General features: G+C 50.5%; 1 protein-coding gene across 1 annotated transcript; it reads right to left on the bottom strand.

Annotated features, from left to right (window-relative positions):
* Window positions 1–247: 247 nt before the first annotated feature.
* Window positions 248–19,948, bottom strand: LOC308530616 (CD177 antigen-like; the record flags this gene model as incomplete). The annotated part of the gene is made up of 21 exons (XM_081107325.1): window positions 248–698; window positions 964–1,095; window positions 1,241–1,426; window positions 2,078–2,218; window positions 6,314–6,478; window positions 6,624–6,743; window positions 7,413–7,598; window positions 7,845–7,985; window positions 10,264–10,380; window positions 10,526–10,645; window positions 11,502–11,687; window positions 11,928–12,068; window positions 14,396–14,512; window positions 14,658–14,777; window positions 15,468–15,653; window positions 15,903–16,043; window positions 18,202–18,318; window positions 18,463–18,582; window positions 19,247–19,432; window positions 19,681–19,821; window positions 19,897–19,948. The coding sequence occupies 21 exons, from the start codon at window positions 19,946–19,948 to the stop codon at window positions 472–474; spliced, it is 3,042 nt and encodes a 1,013-aa protein (XP_080963451.1). The 3' UTR covers window positions 248–471.
* Between the last annotated feature and the right edge of the window lie 7,397 nt (window positions 19,949–27,345).

The raw sequence follows: 27,345 nt of genomic DNA, 5'->3' as shown, positions 1-27,345 counted from the left end.
CACTGTTTGTGCAGGGACCCTGACTCCTAAGTAGATGCTTCATTGGTCAAAGTGTGCCTTCACCTTCCAGGTCACAGAGATGCCCAAATACCCTGAAGGCTCTGCTACTACCCAAGCTAGAACAAAGATGTTCTCCAGACCAGAGAAGGACTGGTTTGGGATGGTGAATCACTCACAGGATTCCTCTCTTCCCTCATGCCAGAAAGCTGGGTGTGCTGCCCTCCCCGCCTAAAGAGAAACCCCAGCACTGGGAAAAAAGATGATTTCTTTATTTATTAGATACATGAGGCTGTAAAAACAGTGCAGCTGCTCCCAGGCTCTTCCATGTCTTGTTATCAGGTCACAAAGTGTGTGTGTGTGGATGAGAATTTACAGAGAAGATGGTAAAACAACTCAGTGTTTCGTTATGAGGTCGGAGGGAGGGCTGTATTTAGGGGATCAGCAGGGGAGAAAAATCATGGGTAAATGGAGTCAGTGGGAGGTTATCCCACACCAAAGGGCTAGGGATATTCCCAGCCCCACCACCCAAGCCAGGCAGCGAACAGGAACAGCCCCACTTTGGCGAACCTTATCTTCCTCATCTTCATTCTCAGCACCCTCACTTGCGATGAACTGCCCAATATTTTTGGTGTGGTTCAACAAGGAGCTGGAAAGTTGGGCCATGCAGCCCTGAATGCTAAATATAGCGGACAGTCCACCTAGAGAGTGAAGATTGACTCAGAGGGGTCTCAAAGTAATACACACTTAAATTCCTATGATCCAGAATCTCAGACCTTACCATTCACCCCTCAGACCAGGAGATCAGGCTCTTAGGGCTCTCCACCGTCAGATCTAGAAATCTGAGTCTCCAGCTCTCTCCATACTCAAGCCCATGAGCCAGGGCCTTAAGCATGTTCCCACCGCAGCACCAGTGAACCCAAACCCATAACCCTTTCATCCTGGGACCTGGCCTTCAGCACTCACCTCCTTTGAGATTGAGGTAGCCATTATAACAATGAGTGGTACCAGGAGGGCACACGACATTTACAGAGTTTGAACAGGATCCAGCGAATTGCACACAGGCAGGACACTGCAGGCCTCCTGGGGCAGGGGCAGCTGGGGAGCAAAGGGAAGGTTAGGGTGCACAGCTCTCCTCCCAGCTGCAGTCACCCTCCTTGAGCCCAGAGTCTCTGTATGTCTGGGGCCCCATCTCTCCATGGCCTCCCCATGGGGTAGCCCCCATCCTCCTGGGCTCCCATACCTGGAGGAGGGAGGGAGTTCAGCAGGACACTGCTACTTGTGGCCCTGTTGCACCCATCAGAGGAACAGAAATGGGCATAGGAGGCGACGAGCACTCCAGGGGGCGCCGAGTGGATGGAGATAGTGGTGGAATTCTGTGTCTCAGTCTTGCTGCAGCCTTTGCTCCCCACTATGAGTGATGTAGGTCCTGCAGGGGAAGGGAGTGACAGCTGGGCAGGGGTGGGGAGTTCCCAAAGGAGACTGGAGCTAGCGTTTTCTGGATGCTTAGCAGACAGAAGGTGAAAGTAGGATGTCTGAGTCCAAGATCAGAGGTCGTTGCAGGTGGAGTGAAGAGGGAGCCTGAGCCTGAGTCCTTCCATTAGCTCTGTCACTTCTCAGTTCTTGATCAAATGTCACCCACTCAGGTGGAACCTCCCATTTTTCAAATTGCCACTGCCATCTCACTCTCTATTTTCTCCTTTCCCTGCTGGATTTTCTGCTTCCTCACTCATGCAAAAAGAGACAGGAAGACATCCAATGGCATCTATAGAAGATGGCACACACAGGTGCTCAATAAGGTTCAGACAAGGTCACCGATGTCACTGTACACCAGCTCTGTTCTCAGATCTTTGCAAGGGCCCTCAAATATATCCTCATGACTCCCCAGCACAATAAGTACTATTCCTGCCAGCACCTAGCCCCATTTTTCAGAAGGGGAAACCAAGGTCAGAAAGAGGAAGACTGAGGTGTAGAACTCCAGGCATGGTGGGAATCAGGCAGCAAGTTCAGGGGACAGAGTCCAGGGCAGGAGACCCAGGATGCCATGCAGCCATCCCACCCTGTTGCAGAGTCCACGTACCTACATCTATGAGCAGCAGTGTCTCCTGACACACCTCCTTCAAATCACATGTCACGGTCGAAAATGTGTCCCAAGGCAAGGGGTTCTGAGCCAGGTTTTCTTTCGTCTGAAGCATGATCCCCTTTTGACAGGTCAGAGGAGCTGGGGAGAAGAAATCAGGGTCTGGGTAAGCCCCGGAACAAGCCATGTCTGTCCCTCCTGGTCCCGTGCTTGGGGACAGACACGTAGCCTGGACACAGCCCCTTGATCTCAGGCTTAGAAGGGAACTTTTAAGTCTGAGACCCTCCCCTATTCTTCATACCACCATTTCTGCTCCAACATCTGCAGGGGCCTTTCTCAACACCCCTTTAAGGCTGCTCCCTGCTTGGGGTGTGAGAGAGACGGATGGGTCGGCGTCCTCTAGCATCTCCTTTAGGCACTTTAGAATCCTGTACAAATTCACTTCACGTGCTGAGCCAGCCCTTGTGTTTCCCCAGGCTAGAAACCTTTGTGTCAGTGACATCCAGGACCTGTCCTCATGGCTCCCAGTCTAGGATAATGAAGAGTGTAGACTGACACCTTATATTCTTTTAACTGAGAAACCCCATGTTCCAAACAGAATTATTGCAGTGCCTAGTGAGTACTGAGCATTTACTATATGCCCGGCTGTTGTGATTGCTTTCTATGGATTAGCCTGTTTTAAGTTTCCCAAGGAGCTCACTCATCTGGGTTACCTCATTTTCTCACAATGACCCCCAAAGTAGGTGGTGCTATCCTCTTCCTCCCCAGTTTCAAGATGGAAAACAGGAGCAGAAGAATTGTGAAGCAGCTTTCCCAGTGCCCACTGCTAGCAATTAGAAGAGCAGGGCTCCTTGAGTTGAGTTATGGGGAAGACAGTGATTGAGGACTGTCCTCAGCTACTGTGGCCTCTGGGGCCCTCAGGAGTCCACTCTGAAAACCAGGAGCCTTCACTTAAGGCCATCACATCACCAGCAGGGATGTGTCCCATGATGCAGAAACTCCTGGGCTGACGATATAGCATCCACCTACATGGGTAACCTTCAAAACAGCCCCAGGAAGTAGGACCGCCCACTTCTCCACTTAACAGACCATAGTATCATGGCTCCTGCTTCCCTCCTCCCATCCTGGCCCCACTCTCCCTGCCACCACCTTTCGTGTCTTGGTCAATAGCAGCTCCTGTCTTGTAATTGCTCAAGTTTGAGAACATTGCTGTCATTCTTAACAATTCTCTATTTCTTACATCCTGTGTTGCACCATTAGGATATCCTGTTGCATTAAGCTGCACAATACCTACAGACCCCTATTTTCATCACCTCTGTTGCTTCCACTAGAGTCCAAGACCCCACTGGCTGTCACCTGCTCCCTTCTGAGTCTCTCTGGAGGTCCCCTCCTCCATTCCCACCTTCCCTGATTGTAGTTTTCACCCAACAGCAAGAAGGATTCTCATAAAAGGTAGGTCAATTCATGTCACTCCTCTGCTCTGAAGATTTAATAGGTTTCCACTCCACTCAGAATAAAATTTAAGTCCTTAAAATGGCCCCAAAGGCCCTGCCTCTCTGACCACATGTCCTGCTCTGATCTCTTTTGAACACACTGCTTAAAGTCACACAGACTGCTGGGCTCTTTTTTGAACAAGTGGCAGGTACCCACCCACCCCAGGGCCTTTGCATATATTCCTTTGCTCCCAAGTCTCTGTAATCACCCCCTTCTCCTTGAATTTGGTGAAAGGGGCTCAAAGAGGTAGTGATCCTCCAAAGCTGGCAGAAACAAGACAGGAGCCTACATCTCTTGGATTCAGACACTAACTAGATTCTTAACTGTTGTGCTCTCCCTGACTGTGTGGATTCATAGCCTTCGATGAGACCACTGCTCAGCTCCTTGGTGGGGCAGTCAAGGCCATTCACATTCGAGCCCTTTGGTTCTACTTCAGTGGGCTTCTGCCATGGCCGGTTTAGGCAATCTGTCCCCTTGCACCCAGCTGTCTTTCAGCCCCAGGTCTTCACAGGAGCTGTCTGTCACCCTGCAATGGCCTTCTGTCTCCATGATATCTCGTTGTACCCCTGCTTCTGACACCTGATCTTGCCGTTGCTCAATAAATACTTGTTAAACTGCTCAACTGAACTGAACTAGGGAAAGCAAATGCAACCCTCAAGATCTGACTCCAAAGTTGAAAGCGAACAGAATGACCCCCTTTTGACAGGTGAGAGGAGCTGGGGAGAAGAAATCAGGGTCTGTGTAAGCCCAGGAACAAGCCAAGTTTACTTATTGGGCGAACTCATTTGTGGTGTAGTAGCTGTGTTCCATGTGGCATTTGTGTGGTTTGTGTAGCGTGTGTGTATGGTATATGGGTGTAAGTGTATACGTGTGGGAGTATGATTTGTATATGATATGTTTGTACGGTGTGTATAGTATGAGTGGTGTGTGATGCGAGGTATGAGTGCATGATGTATGCATTTTGTGTTTATTGTGAAGGCATGACATGGTATGAGTTCTGTGTGACTGTGGTTTGTTAATGTGTGTTGTATGTGGCATGTGCTGTGTTGTGCATGGTGTGCTGTGTATGAGGGTAATGGTGTGTATCAGGTGGAAGGAGGCATTTGGTGTGTGGTGTGCATTTGGCACGGTGAGTATGGTTATGTCTGTTGTGTGTATTGTATGCTGTGTGTCTCTGTGGGTTACATTATGTTTGTTTCAGGAGTGCCTTCTGGAAAATGAATGTTACCTAGTTCCAGAGATGAGGGCCAGACAATTAAACAGAACTAATCAAAAGGAGTGCCTCAGACTTTTCTTCCCTGCTCAACACCCTTCCATGGTTCCTGTGCCTCAAGAGAAAGTCTAACCTCTCAGTCTGGCTTTGTGGCTACTTGACCCATCACCAGGCCCCGCAACCTCCCTCTTCACTACCCCACCAGTATCCATTCCAAAGACATGCAAGGTAATTTCCTGCCTCCTTGGTCTTGCACCACTGTTCCTTCTGCTTGGAATAGCAGAGGTCACCCACATCCACCTTGTCTACCTCAAGAACTGGAAATCACCCCCAGTTCCAGCTACACCCCAACCTCTTGATGTGACCTTCTCAGGTAGAGCCAAGGAGCGCTTCTATAAAATAGCAGGTTTATTCCCATGGCTTAGCCTTTGCACAGGCAGTTTCCTCAGCCTATTAATGTCCTTTTCCTCTTCTACTAATAGACTGCAGCTAGTCTTTAAGGTCACCTCCTCTGTGAAGCCCCCCTTAACACCCACCTGCAGGACATTAGTATCTTCTCCCTCAGACCTCTCCCAGACTTCTTAAACTGCAACCCTGTGACCATCTGCATCAGTAATGTCTCCCCTCCTCACCCTGGAGGCCCTTTAGGGCAGGGTTAGGGTCTCAGGCCTCTGCAGTCTCCACCAGAGACCTTGGAAGCCTGTACAAGCTCACCTCCCATCCTGAGCCAGACCTTGTGGTGCCTCAGGCTAGAATCCTTCATGTCAGTGACATCCTGCCCTGTCCTCAAGGCTCCCAGTCTTGTCAGAGAGATCCAAGCACACAGAGGAATGTTGCTGCATTCACTGAACTCTCACCTTGAGGCTTTAAGGACTGGGTGCTGTGGGTGGATGAGGAAACTGAGTCTCAGACAGGGAAGGCCCTCTTCCCACTCTCCTCCCTGCCATTGGTGCTTCTCACTGAGATCCTCCAGGCCAGGCTCTGTCTCAGTCTCAGTCGGGTGTGCTGGTAAGGGCGGGGCTTGTGTGGGTGAGTGGGGACCCTCCCAGTGCCCCTGCTTGTCTCTTGCTGACCCTATCACACCTGAAGCACCCTCGATTTTCTCTCTGACACTCTTTCCTATGCAGCAGGGCTGCTAGGGTTTTCTAGTACCATGGGTGAAGGATGGATGTGCGTGCAGAGGAGGAGAGGGAACTAGGGCTACCCAATGTCAAGAGTGTGGAGAAAGAGAATTAAAAGCAATGAATGACTCCCAGCATGAGGGGTATGCACTTGTACTCACTTCCACACCCAATGGATAAAGTGAAAGGAACACAGCCAGCCCACCCACCCTGTCCTATGTCTGACCCCTGGCCCTCTATCTCCACTTCAGCTGGACCCACTTACTGGCATGCTCACTCCATGGCAGCTACCAGGACAAGCCCTCAGTTTGTGCATGACTGAATGAGTAATAAAATTCTAAGTTATTTTTGGGTATTGCTGTTTGTGGGATGTGTTTGCATGTCTGACTTTCAGAAGGGTCACCATACCCGAAGACTGCAGGTTGGGTACAGCTTTTCCATCCGGACGTGGGACTCCGACAGAATCACACTTTTCACTCACAGACAAGGCCCCGATTTCCTGAGTCTCATTAAGCAGGTTGCAGGCTGCTTGGGACATGCATCCCTGGACTTTCAGATTGGTGAGGATACCAACTGTGGGAAGGGGCCAGGCAGAAAGGGAGAGTGTAAGATGCCACCACTGGGACCATCCAACCCTGAGGAGCCAGGCTCACTCTCCTCTGAGCCCCAGCCCTCAGCTACCTCAGGACTGGCAGGGGGCCCTGATGTGCCAGCTTACCTCCCCTTAGATGCAGGACCCCATTGTAGCAGTGTGTGTGCCCAACGGGGCAGGTCAGCTCTGTTGCAGACTTACAGCCATCCTCAGCAAAGCAGACTGGGCATCTCATGGACCCTGGCACTGGGAGGGGAGAGGGAAGATGGGAGGACTGAGTGGGCTCTGCTTTAGATCTGGTGCCTTCTATGTTCTTTTCTTTTGTGGCCCCATCATCAACCTCCTCAGTTTCATGTAGACCTGGGGTGCTGGAAATTGCAGTGGAGTGGTTGCTGAGAGAGCAAGGGGTGAGGGGCATGAGATCTGGGAGAGTCAGCAGTGACTGAGACAGGAGGGGGGTCCCTTGGAGGAACCAGGGTAGCTTTCATGCACAACTTCCCCTGCACAGTCCAAGTAGACAACATGCTCCATAGAGTAGAGAATCACAAAGCACCCCCGCTCCCTCCAAAACACCTTATGATATAGAAAATGACAGTGGAGAGCTACAGGCCAATTTCACCTTAAGGGGATATACCTAAAACCTAAATGAAACATGAGTGAGCCAAGCTCAAGAGTATGGAGAAAGGAGCTTCGCCCAGGTTCAGGCCATCACTGGAATTTGAGGAGGGGTTGTACTCAGAAGAGCAGTCAAGTTTCCTGCCCTAGGACTGTTAGAAGAAGCTTTGCCAGGAAGGCATGCCTGGGGAGTGTGGACAGGCAGATGGGGGGGGGATTCTAAATGAACAGCCCCTCTGTTCTCCCATCCTCCTCTAGCTCCTGTCCTCTCTTCCTCCTCCTCTCCCTCCTTGTTCTCACCTGCAGAGTGGGGCAGGGTCCAGACAGGGCGGGTGGAAGAGAGGTCATTGCAGAAGTTCTTGTGGCGACACACATGGGTGTAGGAAACGACAGAGAGGCCAGGGCCTTCCCTGTGCTGGGTGACACGGGCCTCATGATCCTCCTTCTGGGTACAGCCCTTGCTGAGCACTAGGAACACTTCGGGTCCTAGATGAAGAAGGAGGCAGGCCAGGTGAGGATCAGGACTCAGCGGTGCAAGAGGGCGAGTCTTGGTTGTGGCTGGGGGAGAGGTTGGAGAGTAGGCAACGGGGAACCCAAGGGCTTGCTCCTGCTGGGGAGGGGATAGCTCCTGGCATGAGGGGCGGGAGTCTTTTGAGTCTGCGGGTCAAGAGTAGGGATATCCCTGTGCAGGTGAAGGTGGGGTCAGACTTGAGACCTATGGGCCTTTCTCACCATTCTCAATGAGCATCAGCGAATCTTGGCAACCCCAGCCTTCCTTGCAGGTCTCCTCCTCAAAAGTCCACTTCAAGGGCAGTTCCGATGTTTTCCTCACAGTTGTGAAACTTCCAGAATGACAGGTCAGGGCCTCCACTCCTGAGGTGGGAACAGCAAATCCATCTTAGCCCATCCTCCTGGGAAATCCCTTCCCAAGTTGGGTTTTCACTCATGGGGCAGCATGAGGGTGAGGCCCAGGAGGGCTGGCAGCAGTATGAAGCTCATGGTCAGGCATCTAGAATTCTCTTGCTCCTGCTCTTCCCCCAGGAAAGGGAGCCCTTTTATGTCTCTCTTCACCAGGGCAGCCAGGAAAGGGTGGGGAGTGGAGGGTCTTGCTAAAGAAGGCCGGGGCCCACACTCTGAGTCTCACCAACTTTAAAGGCCAGAAACCCAAGTTCTTCCTTCTCCCTCAGACCCAGAGTCGAGGCCCCTCTCCTCCCTCTGATCCAGTTGTCCAGGCGCCAAGACCCCTCTACAGTTAAAAACTGAGGCATCCTGACTCCAGCCTCCATTGGTCTGGATCCACCCCCACACTGTTTCAGTGTAGTTTGTGAAGGTAGTTTCCTCATTTGTCCTGGAAACCTGGCCACCTTCTGGCCCCAGGTGGGGAAATGGCTCAACTGCCTGAGAGGACATTATGTGATGTGTCTTGGCTGGTTCCTATGCTTTTTTCTAGGCTAACCTCTGCCCCACCACAGATGCCTACTTCTCTTTTCTCATGTGGTGTGTGGTGTGCATATAGTAAGGTGAGTGAGGTTATGGCTGTTGTGTGTATTGTGTGCTGTGTCTGTGTGGTATGGGTTACATTTGATTATTTTTGGGAATGCCTTTTGGAAAATGAATATTACCTAGTCCCAGAGATGAGGGCCAGACAATTAAACAGAACTAATCAAAAGGACAGACTCAGACTGTTCTTCCCTGTTGAACTCCCTTCCATGGCTCCTGTGCCTCAGGAGAAAGACTAACCCCTCAGTCTGGCTTTGTCACTACTTGACCCACCACCAGGCCTCCCAAACTCCCACCTCACTCTCCCCCAGTATCTATTCCAAAGACACGCCAGGTCATATCCTGCCTCCTTGGCCTTGCAACACTGTTCCTTTTGCTTGGAATAGCAGAGGTCACCCACATCCACCTTGTCTACCTGAAAGACTGGCAAACACTCCCAGTTCCAACTACACCTCAACCTCTCTATTTGACCTTCTTAGGTACAGCCAAGGAGTCCTTATTGAAAATAGCAGGCTTATTCCCTCTGCGGGGCCTTTGCACATGCTGTTTCCTCTGCCTATTAATGTCCTTTTCTTCTTCTATTAATAGATTGAAGCTAATCTTTGAGTCATCTCCTCTGTAAATCCCTCCTTGATACCCCACCCACAGATCATTAATATCTTCTCAGAGCTCCTCTGTGACCATCTGCATCAGTAATGTCTCCCTTCCTGGTCCTGGAGGCTCTTTAGGGCAAGGTTAGGGTCTCAGTCCTCTGCAGTCTCCACCAGAGACCTTGGAAGCCTGTACAAGCTCACTTCCCATCCTGAGCCAGCCCTTGTGGTGCCTCAGGCTAGAAACCTTGGTGTCAGTGACATCCAGGCCCTGTCCTCAAGGCTCCCAGTCTTGTCAGAGAGATCCAAGCACACATGGAAAGTTGCTGCATTCACTGGACTTCCACCTTGAGGCTTTAAGGACTGGGTGCCGTGGGTGGATGAGGAAACTGAGTCTCAGACAGGTAAGGCCCTCATCCCACTCTCCTCCCTGCCATTGGTGCTTCTCATTGAGATACTCCAGGCCAGGCTCAGTCTCAGTTGGGTGTGCTGGTAAGGACTGGGCTTGTGTGGGTGAGTGGGGACTCTCCCAGTGTCCCTGCTTGTCTCTTGCTGACCCTATCACACCTGAAGCACCCTTGATTTTCTCTCTGACACTCTTTCCTATGCAGCAGGGCTGCTAGGGTTCTCTAGTACCATTGTGGAGGATGGATGTGGGTGCAGAGGAGGAGATGTAACTAGGGCTAGCCAATGTCAAGAGTGTGGAGAAAGAGAATTAAAAGAAATGCATCACTCCCAGCATGAGAGGAATGCACTTGCACTCACTTCCACACCCAATGGACAAAGTGCAATGCAATGCTGCCAGCCCATCCACCCTGCCCGATGTGTGTACCCTGGCCTGTCTTTCCCTTCAGCTGGACACTTCTATTGGCATGCTCACCCCAAATGGCCTAGCAGGTCAATCCCTCAATTTCTGCATGCCCAAATGTGTAATAAACTTCTAAATTATTTGTGGCTGTTGGAGTTTGTGGGATGTGTTTTTATGTCTGACATTCACAAGGATCATCGTACCCCAAGGCTGAAGGGTGGGTACAGTCTCATCTTCCAGACATGGTACTCACCGTCTGAATCACACTTTTCACTCACAGACAAAGCCCCGATTTCCTGAGTGTCATTAAGCAGGTTGCAGGCTGCTTGGGACATGCATCCCTGGACTTTCAGATCAGTGAAGGTGCCAACTGTGGAAAGGGGCCAGGCAGAGTAGAAGAGCGTGAGATGCCACCACTGGGGCCTTCCAACCCTGAGGAGCCAGGCCCACTCTCCTCTGAGCCCCAGCCATCCCCTACCCTCAGTGCCGGCATGGACCCTGATGTCACAGCTTACCTCCCCTGAGCTGCAGGACCCCATTGTAGCAGTGTGTGTGCCCAACGGGGCAGGTCAGCTCTGTTGCAGACTTACAGCCATCCTCAAAAAAGCAGACTGGGCAATGCACGGACCCTGGCACTGGGAGGGGAGAGGGAAGAAGGGAGGACTGAGTGGGCTCTGCATTTGGATCTGGTGCCTTCTATCCTTTTCGCATTTGTGGCCCCATCATCAACCTCCTCAGTCTCATGTAGACCTGGGTTGCTGGAAATTGGAGTGGTTGCTGAGAGAACAAGGGGGTGGGCATGAGATCTGGGAGAGGCAGCGGTGACTGAGACAGGAGGGGGTCCCTTGGAGGAACCAGGGTAGATTTTACCCATGACTTCCATTGCACAGTCCAAGTAGACAACATGCTCCAAAGACTAGAGAATCTCAACGTACCCCCGCTCCCTCCAAAACAGCTTATGATATAGAAAATGACAGTGGACTGCTACAGGCCAATTTCACTTTAAGAGGATATACCCAAAACCTAAATGAAATGTGAGTGAGCCAAGCTCAACAGTATGGAGAAAGGAGTTTGGCTCAGGTTCAGGCCATCACTGGAATTTGAGGAGGGGTTGTACTCAGAAGAGCAGTCCAGTTTGCTGCCACAGGACTGTTAGAAGAAGCTTTGCCAGGAAGGCATGCCTGGGGAGTGTGAACAGGCTGGTGGGACGGAGGGGTTCTAAATGAACAGCCCTTCTGTGCTCCCTGCCTCCTCTAGCTCTTATCTTTTCCTCCTCCTCCTCCTCCTCCTCCTCCTCCTCCTCCTCCTCCTCCTCCTCCTCCTCCTCTCCCTTCTCCTCCTCCTCCTCCTCCTCCTCTTCCTCCTCCTCCTCCTCCTCCTCCTCCTCCTCCTCCTCCTCTTCCTCCTCCTCCTCCTCCTCCTCCTCCTCCTCCTCTTCCTCCTCCTCCTCCTCCTCTTCCTCCTCCTCCTCATCCTCCTCCTTGTTTGCACCTTCAGAAGTGGGCAGGGTCCAGACAGGGAGGGACGTGGAGAGGTCATTGCAGAGGTTCTTGTGGCGGCACACACGTGTGTAGGAGACGACAGAGAGGCCAGGGCCTTTCCTGTGCTGGGTGACACGGGCCTCATGATCCTCCTTCGGGGTACAGCCCTTGATGAACGTTAGGAACACTAGGGGTCCTAGAAGAAGAGGGAGGCAGACAGGGGGAGGATCAGGACTCTGCGGTGCTAGAGGGAGAGTCTTGGTTGTGGCCGGGAGAGGCTGGAGCGGAGGCAGCTGGGCTGCTGAGGGCTTGCTCCTGCTGGGGAGGGGACAGCTCCTGGCAGGAGGAGCGGGGAGTCTTTGGAGTCTGCTGGTCAGGAGGGGGGATAGCCCTGTGCAGGTGAAGGTCAGGCTTGGGCCTTTGGGGCCTTTCTCACCATTCTCAATGAGCATCAGCGAATCTTGGCAACCCCAGCCATCCTTGCAGAATTCCTCGCCCGCTGTCCACTCCAAGGGCAGTTCTGATGGTTTCCTCACGGCCCTCAGTGTTCCCGCCTGGCAGGTCAGGGCCTGCACTCCTGAGGTGGGAACAGCATCTTAGCCCATCCTCCCGGGAAATCCCCTCCCACGTTGGAGTTTTCCCTCTCGGGGCAGCATGAGGGTGAGACCCAGGAGGGCTGGCAACAGAGCAGGGTTCATGGCCAGGGCAGCTAGATTTCTTTTTCTCCTGCTCTTCACCCAGGAAGCAGAGCCCTTTTATGTCTCTCTTCACCAAGGGCATCCAGGAAAGGGTGGAGGGTGAAACGCCTTGCTAAAGACTGCCTGGGACCACACTTTGAGTCTCATCAACTTTAAAGGCCCAGAGCCCGAATCCTTCCTCCTCCCTCAGACCCAGGAGTCAAGGCCCCTCTCCTCCCTCTGACCCAGTTGTCCAGGCTCCCAGACCTCACCACAGTTAAAAACTGGGGCTTCCTGACCAAAGGCTCCACTGGTCGGGATCCCCATCCCCACACTGTTTCAGGGTAGTTTTAGAAGGTACTTTCCTCATTTCTCTTGGCCACCTGGCCACTTTCTGGCCCCAGGTGGGGAAATGGCTCAACTGCCTGAAAGAGCAATGTGTGATGGGTCTTGGCTGGTCTCTATGGTTTTTATATCCTAATCTTTGTCCCATCATAGAAGCATGTACTGTGCAGTCACTTCCACCTTCCCTTTTCTCATGTGGTGTGTGATGTGCATGTGGTATAATGAGTGTGGTTATGTCTGTTGGGTGTATTGAGTGATTGTGTGCTGTGTGGTATGGGTTACATTGGATTTCTTTCAGGAATACCTTCCGGGAAATGAATGTTACTTAGTCCCAGAGATGAAGGCTGGACAATTAAACAGAACTAATCAAAAGGACAGACTCAGACTGTTCTACCTGTTGAACTCCCTTCCCTGGCTCCTGTGCCTCAGGAGAAAGACTAACCCCTCAGTCTGGCTTTGTGGCTACTTGACCCACCACCAGGCCCCCCAACCTCCCTCTTCACTCCCCCACAATATCCATTCCACATACACGCCAGGTCATTTCCTGCCTCCTGACCTTGCACCACTGTTCCTTCTGCTTGGAATAGCAGAGGTCACCCACATCTATCTTGTCTACCTGAAAAACTGGCAATCACCCCCAGTTCCAGCTACACCCCATCCTCTTTAAGTGACCTTCTTAGGTAGAGCTAAGGAGCCCTTCTATAAAATAGCAGGTTTATTTCCACCACAGGGCCTTTGCACAGGCTGTTTCCTCTGCCTATTAATGTCCTTTTCCTCTTCTATTAATAGATTGAAGCTAATCTTTAAGGTCACCCCCTCTGTGAAGCCCCCTTGACATCCACTTGCAGGACATTAGTATCTTCCTCCTCAGACCTCCCCCAGACCCATTTCACTGCAGCCCTGTGGCCATCTGAATCAGTAATGTCTCCCCTCCTCATCCTGGAGGCCCTTTAGGGCAGGGTTAGGGTCTCAGTTGTCTGCAGTTTCCACTGGAGACCTTGGAGTCCTATACAAGCTCACTTCCCATCCTGAGCCAGCCCTTGTATTGCCTCAGGCTAGAATCCTTGGTGTCAGTGACATCCAGGCCCTGTCCTCAAGGTTCCCAGTCTAGTCAGAGAGATCCAAGCACACAGAGGAATGTTGCTGCATTCACTGAACTCTCACCTTGAGGCTTTAAGGACTGGGTGCCGTGGGTGGATGAGGAAACTGAGTCTCATGCAAGGAAGGCCCTCTTCCCACTCTCCTCCCTGCCATTGGTGCTTCTCATTGAGATCCTCCAGGCCAGGCTCTGTCTCAGTCTCAGTCGGGGGTGCTGGTAAGGGCGGGTCTTGTGTGGGTGAGTGGGGACCCTCCCAGTGTCCCTGCTTGTCTCTTGTTGACCCTATCACACCTGAAGCACCCTCGATTTTCTCTCTGACACTCTTTTCTATGCCACAGTGCTGCTAGGGTGCTCTAGCACCATGGGTGGGGTATTGATGAGGGAGGAGGGAGGTAAGGGAACTTTGGCTAGCTGAGGTCAAGAGTGTGGAGAAATAGAACTGAAGGCAATGCATCAATCCCAGCATGAGAAGCATGCACTTGCACTCACTTCCACACACAATGGACAAAGTGCAATGCAAAGCAGCCAGCCCACCAACTTGTTCTATGTCTGCTTCCTGATCCTCTCTCTCCCTTTCAGCTGGGCACTTCTTTTGGCGTGTTCACCCCAAAGGGCCTACCAGGACAATCCCTCACTTTGTGCATGCCCAAATATGTAATAAACTAAATTATTTGTGGCTGTTGGAGTTTGTGGGATGCGTTTGCATGTCTGATGTTTACAAGGGTCATCATACTCCAAGGATGCAGGGTGGGTACAGCCTCACCTTCCAGATATGGGACTCACCATCAGAATCACACTTTTCATTCACAGACAAAGCCCCGATTTCCTGAGTGTCATTCAGCAGGTTGCAGGCTGCTTGGGACATGCATCCCTGGACTTTCAGATCAGTGAAGGTGCCAACTGTGGAAAGGGGCCAGGCAGAGGGGGAGAGAGTGAGATGTCGTCACTGGGACCACCCAACCCTGAGGAGCCAGGCCCACTCTCCTCTGAGCCCCAGCCCTCCCTTACCCTCAGTGCCGGCAGGGACCCTGATGTCACAGCTTACCTCCCCTGAGCTGCAGGGTCCCATTGTAGCAGTGCGTGTGCCCAATGGGGCAGGTCAGCTCTGTTGCAGATTCACAGCTTTCCTCAGAAAAGCAGACTGGGCACCGCACCGACCCTGGGACTGGGAGGGGAGAGGGAAGAAGGGAGGACTGAGTGGGCTCTGCATTTGGATTTGTTGCCTTTTATCTTTTCGCATTTGTGGCCCCATCATCAACCTCCTCAGTCTCATGTAGACTTGGGGTGCTGGAAATTGCAGTGGAGTGGTTGCTGAGAGAGCAAGGGGGTGGGTATGAGTCTGGGAGAGGCAGCAGTGACTGAGACAGGAGTCTGGCCCTTTGAGGCACCAGCGTAGCTTTCACCCACACTTCCACTGCACAGTCCAAGTAGACAACATGCTCCAAAGTGCAGAGAATCAAAAGGATCGCCCTCCCCACCGCAAAAACAATTTATGATATAGAAAAGGACAGTGGAGTGTTATAGACCAATTTCATTTTAAGAGGATCTACCGAAATCCTATTTGATTATTTTTAAGAATGCCTTCTGGAAACATGAGTGAGCCAAGCGCAACAGTATAGAGAATGGAGCTTTGCCCAGGTTCAGGTCATCAGTGGAGTTTGAGGTGAGGTTGAACTCAGAAAGCAGTCCAGTTTCCTGCCACAGGACTGTTAGAAGAAGCTGTGCCAGGGGAGGTAGTCCTGGGAAGTGTGGACAGGCCAGATGGGAGGGAGGGGTTCTGAATGAACAGCCCTTCTTTGCTCCCCTCAGCCCCTAGCTCCTGTCCTCTCCTCCTCTTCTCCCTCCTCATTTGCACCTGCAGGGGTGGGCAGGGTCCAGACAGGGTCAGTGGAGGTGAGGTCATTGCAGAAGTTCTTGTGGCGGCACACACGGGTGTAGGAGACGACAGAGAGGCCAGAACCTTCCCTGTGCTGGGTGACACGGGCTTCATGATCCTTCTTCTGGGTACAGCCCTTGCTAAGTGCTAGGAACACTAGGGGTCCTAGAAGAAGAAGGAGGCAGACAGGGTGAGGATCAGCACTCTGTGGTGCTAGAGGGAGAGTCTTGGTTGTGGCTGGGGGAGAAGCTGGAGAGGAAGCAACTGGGCACCTGAGGGCTTGCTCCTGCTGGGGAGGGGACAGCTCCTGGCATAAGGGCAGGGGGGAGTCTTTGGAGTCTCCTGGTCAGGAGGAGGGATATCCCTGTGCAGGTGAAGGTGGGGTCAGGCTTGGGCCTTTGGGGCCTTTCTCACCATTCTCAATGAGCATCAGCGAATCTTGGCAACCCCAGCCTTCCTTGCAGGACTCCTGGCCAGCTGTCCACCTCAAGGGCAGTTCTGATGCTTTCCTCACAATTGTCAGTCTTCCAAACTCACAGGTCAGGGCCTTCACTCCTGAGGTGGGAACAGCAATCCATTAGGCCCAGGAGGGCTGGCAGCAGGATGGAGCTCATGATCGGAGCAGCTAGAATTCTCTTGCTCTTGCTCTTCCCCCAGGAAACAGATACCTTTTATGTCTCTCTTCACCCAGGGCGGCCAGGAAAGGGTGGGGAGTGGAGGGCCTACTTTAGCAAGAGAGTCTGAGCCCACACTCTGAGTCTCACCAACTTTAAAGGGCAGAACCCGAGTTCTTCCTCCTCCCTCAGACCTAGGAATCAAGGCTCCTCTCCTCCTTCTGCCCCAGTTGTCCAGGCTCCCAAACCCTCTACAGTTAACAACTGAAGCATCCTGACTCCAGGCTCCACTGGTCTGGATCCCCACCCTCACACTGTTTCTGGGTAATTTTGGAAGGTATTTTTCTCATTTTCTTTGGCAACCTGGGGATCTTCTGGCCCCAAGTGGGGAAATGGCTCAATTGCCTGTGAGGACAATGTCTGATGGGTCTTGGTTTGTTCCTGTGTTTTTTTCCAGGCTAACCTTTACCCCACCACAGATGCCTACTTCTGTTTTCTCATGTCGTGTGTGATGTGCATGTGGTATGGTGAGTGAGGTTCTGTCTGTTGTGTGTATTCTGTGCTGTGTCCGTGTGGTATGTGTTACATTTGATTATTTTCAGGAATGCCTTCTGGAAAATGAATGTTACCTACTCCCAGAACTGAGGGCCAGACAATTAAACAGAACTAATCAAAAGGAGAGACTCAGATTGTTCTTCCCTGTTCAACACCCTTCCATGGCTCCTGTGCCTCAGGAGAAAGACTAATCCCTCAGTCTGGCTTTGTGGCTACTTGACCCACCACCAGGCTCCTTATCTCTCTCTTCATTCCCCCCCCCCCCAATATCTATTCCAAAGACACTCCAGGCCATTTCCTGCCTCCTTGGCCTTGCACCACTGTTCCTTCTGCTTGGAATAGCAGAGGTCACCCACATCTACATTGTCTACCCGAAAAACTGGCAATCACCCCCAGTTACAGCTACACTTCCACTGCACAGTCCAAGGTCACATCCTCTTGATGTGACTTACTCGTACAGCCAGGGAGGCCTTATAAAAATAGTGGGTTTATTCCCACGGCTGGGCCTTTGCACAGGCTGTTTCCTCTGCCTATTAATGTCCTTTTCCTCTTCTACTAATAGACTGTAGCTAGTCTTTCAGTTTACCTCCTATGTGAAGCCCTCCTTGACACTCTACCACAGGATATTAGGACCTTTCCTCTCAGATCTCCAATCCCTTTCACTGTAGCCCTGTGACCATCTGCAACTGTAATGTCTCCCCTCCTTGTCCTGGAGGCCCTTTAGGGCAGGGTTAGGGTCTCAGTCCTCTGCAGTCTCCACCGGAGACCTTGGAATCCTGTACAAGCTCACTTCCCATCCTGAGCCAGCCCTTGTGGTGCCTCAGGCTAGAATCCTTCATGTCAGTGACATCCTGCCCTGTCCTCAAGGCTCCCAGTCTTGTCAGAGAGATCCAAGCACACAGAGGATGTTGCTGCATTCACTGGACTTTCACCTTGAGGCTTTAAGGACTGGGTGCCGTGGGTGGATGAGGAAACTGAGTCTCAGACAGGGAAGGCCCTCTTCCCACTCTCCTCCCTGCCATTGGTGCTTCTCATTGAGATCCTCCAGGCCAGGCTCTGTCTCAGTCGGGTGTACTGGTAAGGGCGGGGCTTGTGTGGGTGAGTGGGGACTTGCCCAATGTCTTTCCTTGGCTCTTGCAAGAGGTAAGGGGAAGGAACTAGGGCAACCCAAGGTCAAGAGTGTAGAGAAATAGAAATAAAGGCAATGAATCACTCCCAGCATGAGAAGCATACACTGTGCACTCACTTCCACACCCAACGGATAAAGTGAAAGGCAACACAGCCAGCCAAGCCACCTTGTCCTATGTCCATCCCCTGGGCCTGTCTTTCCCTTCAGCTGGGCACCTCTTCAAGTCATGCTCACCATTGGGTGTCTCCCAGCACAATCTCTCACTTTGTGCATGCCCAAATGTGTAATAAATTTCTAAATTATTTGTGGCTGTTAGAGTTTGTGGGATGTGTTTGTATGTCTGACTTTCACAAGGGTCATCGTACCCCAAGGCTGAAGGGTGGGTACAGCCTCGCCTTCCAGACATGGGACTCACCGTCTGAATCACACTTTTCACGCACAGACAAGGCCCCAATTTCCTGAGTCTCATTCAGCAGGTTGCAGGCTGCTTGGGACATGCATCCCTGGACTTTCAGATTGGTGTGGATGCCAACTGTGGAAAGGGGCCAGGCAGAGTGGGGGAGAGTGAGATGCCACCACTGGGGCCTTTCAACACTGAGGATCCAGCCCACTCTCCTCTGAGCCCCAGCCCTCAGCTACCCTCAGGGCCAGCAGGGACCCCGATGTCCCAGCTTACCTCCCCTGAGCTGCAGGACCCCATTGTAGCAGTGCGTGTTCCCAACGGGGCAGGTCAGCTCTGTTGCAGATTTACAGCCTTCCTCAGAAAAGCAGACTGGGCACCGCACCGACCCTGGGACTGGGAGGGAACAGGGAAGAAGGGAGGACTTAGTGGGCTCCGCATTTGGATCCAGTGCCTTCTATCGTCTTTGCTTTTGTAGCCCCATCATCAACCTTCTCAGTCTCATGTAGACCTGGGGTGCTGGAAATTGCAGTGGAGTGGTTGCTGAGAGCAAGGGGAGGGCATGAGACCTGGGAGAGGCAGTGGTGACTCAGACAAGACAGGGGACCTTGCAAGAACGATGGTAACTTCCACCCACAACTTCCAATACACAATAAAAGCAGACAAGGTGCCCTAAAGAGTAGAGAAGCACACACCCCCACTCTAATACAGTTTATAGTATAGAGAAGGACACTGGAGAGCTACAGGCCAGTTTCACTTTAAGAGGATATACCCAAATCCTAAATGAAACATGAGTGAGCCAAGCTCAACAGTGTAGACAAAGGAGTATGGCCCAGGTTCAGGCTATCGTCAGAATTTGAGGTGGGGCTGAACTCAGAAGAGCAATCCAGTTTCCTGCCCCAGGACTGTTAGAAGAAGGTATGTCAGGGTCGAAAGTCCTGGGAAGTGTGCACAGGCCAGATTGGAGGGAGGGGTTCTAAATGAACAGCCCTTCTGTGCTTCCCTCCTCCCCTCTCTCCTGTCCTCTCCTGCTCCTCCTCCTCCCACTCCTTGTTCGCACCTGCAGAGGTGGGCAAGGTCCAGACAGGGCGGGTGGAGGAGAGGTCATTGCAGAAGTTCTTGTGACGGCACACACGGGTGTAGGAGACTACAGAGAGGCCAGGGCTTTTCCTGTGCTGGGTGATACGGGCTTCATGATCCTCCTTCTGGGTACAGCCCTTGCTGATCGCTAGGAACACTTGGGGTCCTAAATGAAGAAGGAGGCAGGCCAGGTGAGGATCTGGACTCCAGGGTGCTAGAGGGAGAGTCTTCATCGTGGCTGGGGGAGAGGCTGAAGAGGAAGCAACTGGGCCCCTGAGGGCTTGCTCCTGCTGGGGAAGGGACAGCTCCTGGCATGAGGGGAGCTGAGTCTTTGGAGACTGCTGGTCAGGAGGGGGGATAGCCCTGTGCAGGTGAAGGTGGGGTCAGGCTTGGGGCTTTTGGGGCCTTTCTCACCATTCTCAATGAGCATCAGCGAATCTTGGCAACCCCAGCCATCCTTGCAGGACTCCTCTTCAGCTGTCCACCTCAAGGGCATTTCTGATGTTTTCTTCACAGTCTCCCATATTCCTGCCTGACAGGTCAGGGCCTCCATTGCTGAAGTGGGAACAAGAAATCCATCTTAGCCCATCCTCCCAGGAAATCCCCTCCCAAGTTAGGGTTTTCACTCACGGGGCAGCATGAGGGTGAGGCCTAGGAGGGCTGGCAGCAGGATGGAGCTCATGGTTGGGGCAGCCAGAATTCTCTTGCTCCTGCTCTTTCTCCAGGAAACAGAGCCCTTTTATGTCTCTCTTCACCCAGGGTAGCCAGGAAAGGGTGGGGAGTGGAGGGCCTTGCTAAAGAAGGCCTGGGCCCACACTCTGAGTCTCACCAACTTTAAAGGACCAGAAACCCAAGTTCTTCCTCCTTCTGCTGAGGAGGAAGAACTTGGAGGAAGAACTTGACCCAGGAGTTAAGGTCTCTCTCCTCCCGCTGACCCAGTTGTGCAGGCTCCCCGACCCCCCTACAGTTAAACACTGAGGCACCCTGACCCCAGCCTCCACTGGTGTGGACCCCACCCCCACATTGTTTCAGGGTAGTTTGTGAAGGTAGTTTCCTCATTTCTCCTGGCAAACTGGCCACCTTCTGGCCCCAGGTGGGGAATGGCTCAACTTCCTGTGATGACATTGTGTGATGGGTCTTGGCTGGTCTCTATGTTTTTTCTACCCTAACCTCTGCCCCTCCACAGATACCTACTTCTCTTTTCTTTCTCTTTCCTTCAAATATTGCTTTTTTTAAATACCCTATTTCATGACCTTCTCTCATGCTTTCTCTTTTTCTTCTTTTACTTATCTTTCATCTTCCTCTGTTCTCTCCCCTCCTTCCGCAACGCAGGCTTAGAGTCTCCAGTTCCTGCCACCCAGGAGGGGGCTGAGGTATGGCAGGGGGAATTGAATAGCTATGGAAGAACCAGAATATTCTTTGACAAAGCAGCGTTTTTCTGCTAGAAACAGATGGGAACAGTGGTGTGCTATAAAACCAGCTTTTTGGAAAAACAGCATCAACAAACCCCATCTCATAATGTTGGCCCATTACTGTGGCGCAAAGGCTCCCACCACGTCTGATTTTGAAGCCATGCACAGTTTGACAACCAGCTTGCCAAATCCCTAAATATTTAATAATCAGCTTTTCAGGTGTCTACAAATCAGCTCTAGCCCACTGGGTAGGAGGGAGAGGGAAAGGGTATGGGACATCCTTCAGTGACTGCAGAGGCTGCAAAGTTTGAAAAGAAAGGCTGAGAACAATAGCAGAGGAGAAAGAGAAATGAATGTGTAATTCATAATGGTCTGCTTATTTTTGACATTTTTATACATTCTATTTTTCTTTTGTTTGCAAGTTTCAAATTTGCCACACATTCAGAGAGGTGTTTCTCTTCTCTCCTACTGTGTTTGCACCACTAACTCTGCATATCGTAGGTGCTCAATAGATGTTTTCGATTGAGTGAATGAATGAATGGAGAGGAGGGAAAGATAGCAACAGAGCCATCAGTACATTTATATGGGTTGTGCACTTTTGAAACACCACCTCCTCCCTAATGATTCACATTGTTGCTGTGTGAATGGCGCCCTCTGAAGTTGTGCATGGTCTCAAGCAGGGTCCCTAGAGGAAGAGGGGAAAGAAGGTGGTCAAAGAGGCACATAGGGTCACAGGTCATCCATTAAATATCTTGTTTTAGTCAACAAATATTTACTGAGGCTGAACTTACTGCCAGAAGTTTGTCCTGGTTGCTTGGGATACAGAAAGACTACCGTATTTTTCTATGAATAATACGCTATTTTTTTGAAGGACGTCTAATACAAGAAAGTCAGCCGAGGAGGGAGCCACACAGGTGCGCAGATGTGTAACTGTCCATACCTTGTCAAACAGTCTTCCTCCAGTCACGAGCCTTATTGTTACTGACATCAGCTGATGCCATAATTGGAGGTGGAGCTGGAGAGTGTTTATATGCAACAGGGACCAGAGCGTTCTGAACCCATAAGGATGTCAAAAAATAAAAAGATTAAATACTGGTAAGCGATTGTCTTACTTGCAAAATTCAAACTGAATGTAATCAGCAATGCAAAAGATCATGGAAATAGAGCTTCAGCGAGACAATTTGGACCTCCTCCGACTGAATGTATCATCAGACAATGGAACACCTTAAAATTCCAAAAAAGAAGAAGTCCATTCATTACATTGGGATTGTAATGCCACATTGTTGCATTTTGGACTAATTGATAAGTAATTTGTGGTGTGAACCATTGAGGCCAGGTGAATATCATAGTCCCCCCCAATGAGGAGGACCCTAACATTTCCTTGCACATACTGTCCTAGCACCATTTTTAAAGAATTCATCTTTATCAACAGTGACTACGCAACCTTGGATCACTAACTGACTGCCCTGGGGGGCTTAGGAGAGTCCAGAGAGAGGAGAAAAGATGCTCCTGGCAGCTCCTCACCCACCAGGGATTATCCCAGGGGGTTCCTTCTTGGAGTTGATCAATAACAGATGCCTCCTATTTGAGCAGATTCCCTATCCCAAGGTTTAGTCAGATACTATGAGTATTTTACAGTGAATACACTGACAACCCGCAGCCAAGTATTCATCATACTTCATTGAGGGGAAGCCGAGGCACAGGGAGATACAGACACTAAAGCGGAGTCCCACAGACCATGAGCAGCTGATCAGAGTCACCTGAGGTCTGTCTGCAGCCAGAGCCCTGTCCTCTCCTCCACCCCAGGGCCCTGTTAAGTGTCTGTGGATCCCTAGACCAACCATTAGGCTTCCTCAGCTCACAGGTATATATTCTGGTCTGGGGAGTGATAGCAAATGAAGAACTAATGAGACTTTCAAAATTGCATCAGAGTATGTGGATCTTTTTCACACCTCCTTCCAGTACCCAACTGAATAAACCTAAATTGGGGGCACTTCCAGTCAAGATGGTAACGTAGGTAAACACGGTAATTCCCTCCTTCCTCAACCACATTAATATTACAGCTAAATATACATGAGTGCAGGACCCATGTATGGCTTGCTCTGGGAACTCCACAGATGCTCAGTAAACACTCATTAGATGGATTAGGGAAACCACACAATGGAATCCTGTTCCTAATAGACATGAAGGTATTAGTGTCAGCTTGGGAGGAGGCCACCAAGTGCCCAGGGATGTCTTAAGATCAGTTCTTTTTTAAAAAATATATTTCAATGATTTTTTTTTACAGAGAGGAAGGGAGAGGGATAGAGAGTTAGAAACATCGATAAGAGAGAAACATCAATCAGCTGCCTCCTGCACACCCCCTACTGGGGATGTGCCCACAACCAAGGTACATGCCCTTGACTGGAATTGAACCCAGGATCCTTGAGTCCGCAGACTGAAGCTCTATGCACTGAGCCAAACCGGTTAGGGCCCAGGATCAGTTCTTTACCCAACTTACAGCCAGGATGTAGGATAGGAACCTGACTATAAGGGGCCAGCCCAACTTCATTCTCAGAAAATCACAGCCCTCCCCATTTCCACCTGTGAGTGACATTTCATATTCCTCAGGCTTGAGCAGCAGCCCGGCACTGCTCTGGATTCTCTGCCCCAGGTAGAGAAAGGCAGCCCACCAGCCCTCAGAATACCAGAAGATGAGTCCCCATCCCAAAGGTGGAACTGATACAGCTGGCTGTGGTCCCTGAAGACATCTCACCAGCCCATGGTGTTTGGGGGAAGAAATGGCACTTCCTGTGCAGGATGGGACAGGAGAACCCAGGATCCATGGTTGCTTTAATTTCAGAGGGGCTGAGTGTCCCACAGGGGCCTCCCCTCCCCTAACAGAGGAACTCACAAGATGCCCTGGTTTAGTCTCCATGTGGAGCTGCTCCAGTTCCTGGGCCCCTTGGAGAGGCCTAGAGCAGATGACTGACAGGGACACAGATGACTTGGATGCAACATCTCAGAGCTGTGATGGGAAACACACACAGCTTTCTGGGGACCAGCCCCCTAGGTTGGCACCTGCTCCCAAAAGCCTCAGGAGAACCCTCATCAGGACCTTTCTGTGAAACCTTTGGGGCAGAAAGCTCCTCCTGCCACAGTACATCCCCCTGGGAGACAGTTCTCCTGACACTCAACTCATAATACTCAACAGTGCCTGTCTCTCACTGGGCTCACCCTGTCCTGGGATGGAGTCAGGAGGCTGGGAAACCACAGTGATTGGGTCCTAACTTGTCTCTCAGCCTGCAGGTCAGAGCCCACCTCTGTCCAGGGCTCAGCGTCAGCTCCCTCCCTCCGGTGCTTGGTCAGCATCACTGGTGCAGCACCTGACATTGGCTGCAGATCTCCTCCGACCTCCAAGGGGTGACATTGAGACATTCAGATAACAGGGAATTCACACATGCACCTGTCTTTGGCTTAAGAGGTGGAAAAGGAGACCGATTTCTATCTCTTGGTCTAACAGGCCCTTCTGGGCTTCTCCCTCATGTCTGCTGTCTCTGGATAGTATAGCCTTTACATGGTACAGAGGGAGAGGGGAGAACCAGCTGTATGACTCTGTCCTCCTTGTTAACAGAACCCTCACCATAGACTCCATTAAGGCCTGTTGCACGAAAAGATTCGTGCAATAGACCTTCCCTTCTCCTGGCTGCCGGCACTGGTTTTCCTCTGGCACCCGGGACCCAGGCTTTTGCTCTGGCCGAGGCGCCTTCACTGCTCTGCTTCGCGCCTACATATGCAAATTAACCGCCATCTTTGTTGGCAGTTAATTTGCATATCCCTCTGATTAGCCAATGGTGGGTGTAGCGAAGGTATGGTCAATTTGAATCTTTGTCTACTATTACATAGTCTATTATTAGATAGGATTGGAAGAACAGCCTTCTGGGAGATCAGATCCTGGCTCTGTTCAGGGTCTCTTAGCTATTTGCACCTGTTTAAAATGGCTTGTAACTTGCACCCCTTTATAAATTGCAGGAACTGTTGGGAGATCGAACTGGGTCTGGACTGAAAGAGGTTTAGTTGTGTTTCTCTCCACTGTGCGGAAGGCAGTTTTAATGACCTGGGGGCCTTGGCGTTCCCTCAGAGTCACTCACCTTTGCACAGGTTCCTCCTCACTACAGGCCTCTGACCTCCATATTCTTAGAGCATTTTCTTCAGAAATGTAATTACAATTTGTGATTCAGATTCTTTCTCAGCCCTTTTGAAATATACACGTTTCTTGAAAAGTTTCTTGCGGGTGCTATGACTCAGAGAACAACTGTCTCAGGGGCCTGGCCCCATCCCTTTGAAATTTAATTCTCCTGTAGTCCCCGTGTCCCAGTCTCTGAGGGGGGATAGGAGCCTAACCTGGGTGGGGGTCCTTTACAACCCAGAGGTAACCTCCTCTTAGGGTTTCATGAGAAGTTCTACTTTACTTTTGTGTAAATCCAATTAGCAAACACGGGAGCCTAGGCTTCCTTCTGCTGTTTTTAAAATCTCTCTAGGGTCTTGTCTCAGGGGAGTTGAGATCAGTCTCACTGCCCTATTGCATGGTTTTGAATAAAGTCTTTCTTGCCTCTTTAAATTTGTCTGACTTCTGATCCTGTCATCTTGCTCACAGTGTCAATCCTTACCATATTTTCCCGTGTTTGGCTACAATCCTCCAAATAAACATTTTCAACTTTCCTCCCTTATTTCTGATGTGGCAGCCACAGCACATGACCTGACTGCCCTTCTGGGTCTGAGTGTTACCTGGGAGCAGACTTGAAAAGGTGAACTTCAGCAGTGACCTGATCATCAATGGTGTTCTCGTTCTACATTCATTTTCACTTCACCTTCAAGGAACAAGATCACAGAGATTTTAAAAGCGATTCTTTCACGAAATTCAACAATTCCAGTAAACAGGCTGGTTTTTCTCACGTCCTCCACCCTCAGGCCTGCACTGGTTAGCCCTGTTTACATGGAGCTCCAGGCAGATATCAGTGTCCTCATTCTTGGTTTTCATCATTGTTTTTATAAACTCCATGTACCTGTCCTTAGAGAGTTCACTACCAGAATCTGGGACATGGGAACAAATCTCTCTTCTGATTCTGTTTCCTTTCCTGCTCCCTGTGGCCTCTTTGGTATTTGGCTAAAATCCTTCAAGACCATGGCAGAGGTGGATTGTATGTAAGCAGAGGTGACCCTAGAGCAGTGATGGCGAACCTATGACACGTGTGTCAGAGGTGACATGCCAACTCATTTTTTTGGTTGATTTTTCTTTGTTAAATGGCATTTAAATATATAAAATAAACATAAAAAATATAAATCTTTGTTTTACTATGGTTGCAAATATCAAAAAATTTTTATATGTGACAAGGCTCCAGAGTTAAGTTAGGGTTTTTCAAAATGCTGACACGCAGAGCTCAAAAGTTTCGCCATCACTGCCCTAGAGGCTAGGCCATGGAGGGGTAGGGGCTGCTAAGCATCAGGACGAGAAATTTTAAAACCTGAAGTGTTTTTGGGTGTTATATGAGCTCGAGGGAACCTAAGGGTGCCCTGCAGGAAGGCTCCTTGGTGACTGTCAAAATGGGGCTGAGGAATATGAGTGAGTGACTGACCTACCTGTTGAGGGAGAAGCAACTGGAGCTGGTGCAGTGAGGTGGGGTCCAATCTTGGATGGGCATGAGTGCTGAGGCCCAAGTTTAAAATAGAAAATAAGGTCTTGAAGACTTAGATTAGTGCCCTGACATTGGGACAAGAGGTAGCACCAGACGTACAGGCTGGCAGCAGACGTGGGACAAGGGGGAGAAGGAGAGAGAATTCAGATTGGTAGTTTTCAGGGGTTAGGGGGTGGAGAAAGAGGTAGAAACTTCTCAGTGGGAACATGGTTATGTTTGAGGTGATGAAAATGTTTTAGTACAAGGTAGAGGTGGTATTTGCACAACATTGTGACTATACTAACTGCCACTGAAGTGTTTACTTTTAATTGATAAAGTTTTTTGTTATATGAATTCCACTTCATAAAAATAATTATGTCAAATGAAAAAAGTCAGACAAAAGAGTGTCCAATGAAATTACATGTATATATAATTAAGGAATATGTAAACTAATCTATTGAGAAAAACAGAAATTGAACGACTGACTTAGGACTGTTGGGTTGGGGTGGGATATAGAGAGAGGGATTGCAAAGGCACATGAGAAATTTTGGGGGGGGGAATGGACACACATGGAGTGTGTATGCGTGTCAACACTCATCAGATTGTACACTTTATATATGTGTGGTTTATTGCCTGTCACTTATAACTCAGTCCAGCTGTAATCAAGGCTGGTGTCATGAATTGCTCGTGTGGTTGGGGAGGGGAGAACATTGTTTCTCTATCACTGCTGTTCCAAAGTGGCAGACCTAGATGTGTACCCACAGGAGTGTAATAATGACAATAGCTGGCCTTTCTCCAGCACACACTGTGTACTGGGCACTTCAGGTCTATTAGCTTATTTAATCACCCAAATGAGCTAGTTGAATGTGCATGTTTGGGAGAAGGAAAAATTGGGAAAACACAAAGAAATTCAGGAAAATTCTGGAGGAGCACATTGAGGTCAGAAGTTTGCCTGGGATCAAGGATCTTAGGTCATCTTGAAGTGCCTTTCAGATATTAGCTGTCATCAGGGG

This window comes from Myotis nattereri, assembly GCF_964212035.1.
Source record: "Myotis nattereri genome assembly, chromosome: 15".
Classification (NCBI taxonomy): Eukaryota; Metazoa; Chordata; class Mammalia; order Chiroptera; family Vespertilionidae; genus Myotis; species Myotis nattereri.
The sequence above is the reverse complement of the archived record's forward strand: the minus strand, read 5'-3'. Positions and strand labels throughout refer to the sequence as shown.